This window comes from Tigriopus californicus, chromosome 8 (assembly GCF_007210705.1).
Source record: "Tigriopus californicus strain San Diego chromosome 8, Tcal_SD_v2.1, whole genome shotgun sequence".
NCBI lineage: Eukaryota > Metazoa > Arthropoda > Copepoda > Harpacticoida > Harpacticidae > Tigriopus > Tigriopus californicus.
The window spans coordinates 9,595,196-9,600,275 of record NC_081447.1 but is presented as its reverse complement, the minus strand read 5'-3'; the positions used below and the strand labels follow the sequence as shown (position 1 = coordinate 9,600,275).

At 52.8% G+C, this 5,080-nt stretch overlaps 2 protein-coding genes across 2 annotated transcripts; one reads left to right on the top strand and one right to left on the bottom strand.

The window, feature by feature from the left end:
* The first annotated feature begins 204 nt into the window (after positions 1–204).
* Positions 205–2,314, top strand: LOC131885002 (regulator of chromosome condensation-like). The gene is made up of 2 exons (XM_059232921.1): positions 205–1,250; positions 1,332–2,314. Exons 1-2 carry the CDS (start codon positions 500–502, stop codon positions 2,051–2,053), a joined length of 1,473 nt encoding a protein of 490 aa, XP_059088904.1. The 5' UTR covers positions 205–499; the 3' UTR covers positions 2,054–2,314.
* Positions 2,315–2,369: 55 nt separating this feature from the next.
* On the bottom strand, positions 2,370–5,080 carry LOC131885001 (fidgetin-like protein 1; the record flags this gene model as incomplete). The annotated part of the gene is given in 6 exon segments (XM_059232919.1): positions 2,370–2,680; positions 2,756–2,923; positions 3,279–3,511; positions 3,667–4,170; positions 4,238–4,715; positions 4,789–5,080. Coding segments are annotated over 6 exon segments (1,920 nt in total). The 3' UTR covers positions 2,370–2,407.

Here is a 5,080-nt window from a genome sequence, read left to right as displayed (position 1 = left end):
CCCCCCCCCTTTTCTTGGAGGGTTCAAACTGTCATCGGGGGCATGGTATACCGCTGGACATTTGAGACCCCGTCCCATAACCCCCTGGGGGCTGGTGGCAATGGGCAATGTGAGTGGTCTTACGGTCTAAGCATACTCCAAGGTACTCGAGTCCCGTCACTCTGAGACCCTAAGGCGGCCCCCCTTCGCCACACGAACAGCTGACCACAACAAAATCGACCAGGAGAAAAAGCAAGATAAAGGAAGAGAGAGCGTGAGTGGCTTCAAGCGGCTTGATTTCACTGGGCCCCTTCCTCCTTGAATCCTTGAATCCTTGAATTTCTTTGGACTCACTGTTGGAACAGCTAGCCAGCCTGCCAGCCTCCACGTCCGCCGAACACGCCAATTCAGTGGGAGACGCTCCATCAGATCCACAGCGTGTAAACCGAGAGAAATCCGCCCATCGTTCACTTTCCACCCTCAATTCCACGCCGGTCTTTCCCCACCCCTGGAACACCAGATGCCGCCCAAAAGCCGGCGCCCCAACGGGCGCAACTCCAATGGCCGCACCAATGGTACCTTAGCCCCGCCCACAGCCACCAGCACCCAGGCCGTAGCCGGGCGGGGTCGGCCCAAGAAGACGTCGGCGTCTATTCCCAGACCAGCCGCGCCCGAGTCCGCGCGCCCAACGGAGGTCAAGAGCCGTGGCCCAGGTCACGGAATCGGGCAAAAACGGAAGCGTGGTCGCTTGCCCGCAGAATTGCAAGCACAAAGAGATTCGGCCAAGAGAGCGCGCTTGGATCATTTGGTGGCACCGGATGCGCGGATTGGAACGGGCGGCGTGATTCTAGCCTTGGGACAAGGCGATACGGGCCAGATCGGCTTGGGTGAAGACATCTTGGAGCGATCCAAACCCGCTCTCGTCAAGGACTTGTCGGATGTGGTGAGCGTGGTGGCCGGGGGCATGCACTCAGTAGCTTTGACGCACAAGGGCCGGGTCTGGACCTTTGGCTGCAACGACGAGGGCGCTTTAGGCCGCCTCACGCCCGAAGATGAGGCTTGTTATACGCCTGGTCTAGTGACCATTCCCGGACGCGTGATTCAAGTCAGTGCCGGGGACTCGCACACCGTGGCCTTGACCGAGACGGGCCGAGTCTTCTATTGGGGCACGTTTCGCGACAGTTCGGGTAGCTTTGGCCTGACTGAACGGGGCATCGAGACCTTACCCGTGGCCTTGGCGCCCGAACTGACGGTCAAGAAAGTGGCCTCCGGTAAGTCTTCGATCTACCTTTGGCTCAAGTTCCGTGTATTGTTGTGCCTGTCATGTTAGGTTGGGCTGGTTTGGCTTTCAGGTTCGGATCACGTGGCGCTTTTGACGGATCAAGGGGAGCTCTACACCTTGGGATGCGCCGAACAAGGGCAGCTGGGACGAGTGGGTGAACGATTTGTGGCCCGAGGCGGTCGTCGCGGATTGGACCTCTTACTCAAACCCGACCGAGTACACGCACCCAATCGAAAAATTGATTTCATCAACGTGTGGGCCGGTTCCTACGCTACCTACGCCCTCACGAGCCAAAATGAAGTGATGGTGTGTGGCTTGAACAACTACAACCAATTGGGTATCGAGCGAGGCCAGATGTTCTTCACGCTCAAGAAATCCGACAGTTTCTCGAGCGTGGCCCAATCGGAGGGTTGGTCCCAGATTGCCCCGGGACAGCATCACACCATCGCGCTTGACGCCCGCGGGACAACCTACGCTATTGGTCGAGTCGAATACGGTCGACTTGGCTTGGGTGATCAGCACAAGAATGATGCCCTCCTACCCGTTCCCATTCCCGTGCTGAAGAATCGCAAAGTGGTGAACGTGTCGTCCGGCACCGCCGTGTCCTTCGCTGTAGCTGATTCGGGCGAGATCTTTAGTTGGGGCATGGGCACCAACGGTCAATTGGGCCACGAAGATGACGAGGACGCGTGGGAGCCCCAGATAATGCTGGGTAAGCAGCTTGAAACCCGCCGTGTCCTTCTTTGCTCCGGTGGTGGTCAGCACACAATCATGATGGCCAAGGAAAAGTAATCGGATCGAAAGCAAGCTTTCGATTGGGGTTGTGGTACCGATGTTATCGTTCTCTCTTTCCAAGGTCGAGGCTTGTGAAGCAATCGCCACACGATATCGGGTTGTTTTTTTCACCCCCATGATTTTTTTCGGCTCCCAGAAGCCAAACGTGTTGAACCCCTGTTCTCGACTCACGTTGTACAAACATTAAATAGTAGAAATAACGCTCAGTTCATGCCAAGCTAAATAAATGAGAATGTTGTGCTCGAAGACCATCTTGAATCCTTACACTGTCTGATTTGTATCGGGGCCCGGGGCAAAAGGGATGGTTCAAATATCCATGACATGACAATTAATTTATTCCTATTCAAATTATTATTTCCCGCTGCCAAACTTGTTGTTCCAATCGAGGTACAGGGCGAGATCACGGTCTGACACCGATGCCTTGACTTGCCGCAACGCATCCCTAAAATCGATTACGCGGATTGGCCGAACATCCAGGGTGTCGATTGATTCGATTTTGCTATAGTCCAGACTCCGTATGGGCCCCATGGCTGCGTCTTTGCACAAATTAGTCATATCGGCTCCTGAATATCCATCCGTTTCCTGGACAATTTCCATCATGTCCTCTCTTGAGAGTTCGTGACGCTACCGAACGGAAGTGAAGAATCGCGTCATTTTAATCAAGAATCATGCCCGCCTCCATTAAAGAAAATGACGTACCTCCTTCACCATTAGGCGCTGAATGATTTGAAATCGAGCCTCAGCTTCTGGTAGCGGTACATAAAGTCGCTTGACTAGTCTTCGCCTGGCGGCCTCGTCCAACTCTTGAGGTCGATTCGTGGCCCCCACCACCAGAATTCGCTCGTCACCTTGGGTTGTGGCTCCATCCTGCAAAAATAAAAGTCGTGAGATATAGTGCTACTCGGGTCCTTATCATATCCCTCCAGTCTCTCCAGTGCTCAATTAGATACACACTAAGAGCTTCCATTACTACCTAATTTACAGGATATTAGACACTAGACGATTGTCTAAAGTGTCGAGAACGCCAAGTGAATAACTTAAGATGCCAATCATTTTCTGTGATGTATATTTAGATATCGAAGAAATATTTCTCTTTATGTTTTCAAAACTTCTTTTTTTTCCTTGGCATCAACGTTGTTTACGCTATAGTTCAATTTGAATTACGCTGAGCTTACTAAGGTCTCCTTGGTTTAACCAGGGACCCTAACCAGGTTTAACCTACCAATTGTACGAGGAACTCGGTCTTAATCCGTCTTGAGCTCTCGTGTTCGGTATCCGAGCGTTGTGTCAACAATGAATCAATCTCATCAATGAAGACAACCGACGGTTGGCGAACAGAGGCCACAGCAAACAAGGCACGAACCATTTTCTCTCCTTCTCCAACCCATTTAGAAGTAAGAGATGAAGCACTAATAGAGAAGAACGTGGAATTTGACTGCGAGGCGATGCATTTGCCTGAGAACAAACATGGGGATAAATCACATTAATCTCTCTGCCACATCCGTACAATATTGGATGATGTCACTCCATTAATTACCTCGTATGGATGGAATAGGGGATAAATTAACAAGATTCAAGGCATATGTCAACACATTTCCTTTTAAACGTACCGATCAAAGTTTTGCCCGTACCGGGGGGCCCAAAAAGTAAGAGACCCTTGGGGGGTGCTCGGAGTCCTTTGAAAATGTCTGGGCGAAGCATGGGAAACACCACAATCTCCTTTACCGTGGTTTTTACGAAGTCTAAACCGGCAATATCCTCCCAAACTATAGCCGATCCCGTATCCATGATCTCATTTTCGATGAGTTCTACCATTTTTGGATCAACGTTCTTATACCGTTCGTCCGTCACCTCAATTTCGGTGGATGACGAAGGTTTTTCCACATTCGAAGTCGAGACCAGAGGGGTGGAAGTCGGATTGGTTTCATGACCGCTCACCACCGGGGAGCGAAATGAGCCATATCCCGAGGGCTTGGCTACGCCTAAACTTTTCTTCATCAAAGTGGCCGACGAGGGGCCTGTCTGGGTCGAACTCTGTGGCAGTCGCCCTTGGCGTTGATAATTGACCACAAGTTGCTCGCTGGCCGTGCGAAACGGATTGGGGCGGGGTGTATCTGAAAAAAAGTGGCCTCTGGGAAAGAATGGTGGTGGGGTCAATCGAAATGGCTGAATTCGACTCACCGGCATTTTCGACCCTTTCGGGCAGCCTCGGTGTCGCAGTCCTATGCAACGAAGAGGCCCGAGAGGCGTCGGCCTCCATGGCCGGACATAACCCGAATTTGGGTTTCCGACCCATGGCACCACTGGCATCATAAGAAGCGAACGGCGTCGGAGGTGCATTAGCGGGGGGATCAAATCCGAACGCCCCCAACCCGAAATTTCTTTTCTTGGGCTCACTGGACCCCCGATTCTGATCTTCGACCGGATTCAGACCTCGCTTGAGGCCAAAAGTGGCCCCGGCTCCACTTGGGCCCGCAGGTGTGAGCCATTGGTCTAGCGTTGCCTTCTTTCGAACGCCCGGCGGACCGGCAGTAGGCGGGGCATGAACTATTGGTGGTGGGACGGGTCGATCGGAGCGTGGAGCCTCAATCGTATTGGGTGCATCTTTCTGGGGTTGATACCATTCTCGTTGGGCTTTTTGGAGCCAGGCTCGCCACACCTACGAGAAATAATGCATTTGAGTCGACCGTCCGTCCCCGATGGGCTGAGCCGTGATAAGTGTGTGAGGTTACTTGAGCGTCCCGGACCGAAAGTTCTGTCTGAGGCGTGGCCGAACAAGCTGTTTCGAATTGATCTCGCTTGAGGGCGGACTTCCATTTCCATTTGCAGACTTTGAAGTGGGGATGAGTGCGCTGAGTTAGATCGAGCGTGAGATTCGCCAGGTTATTGAGACCGCCCAGGTCATCCATGGCTTGCGCTGAAAGCTGCCAGTTCGTCTCCGCGATCAGGCTCTGCACCACGGACTCCATGGGGTCAGGCGGTGCGGGTCTGTCCATGGATGGATCAAGTTGCAGGCGGAGAATT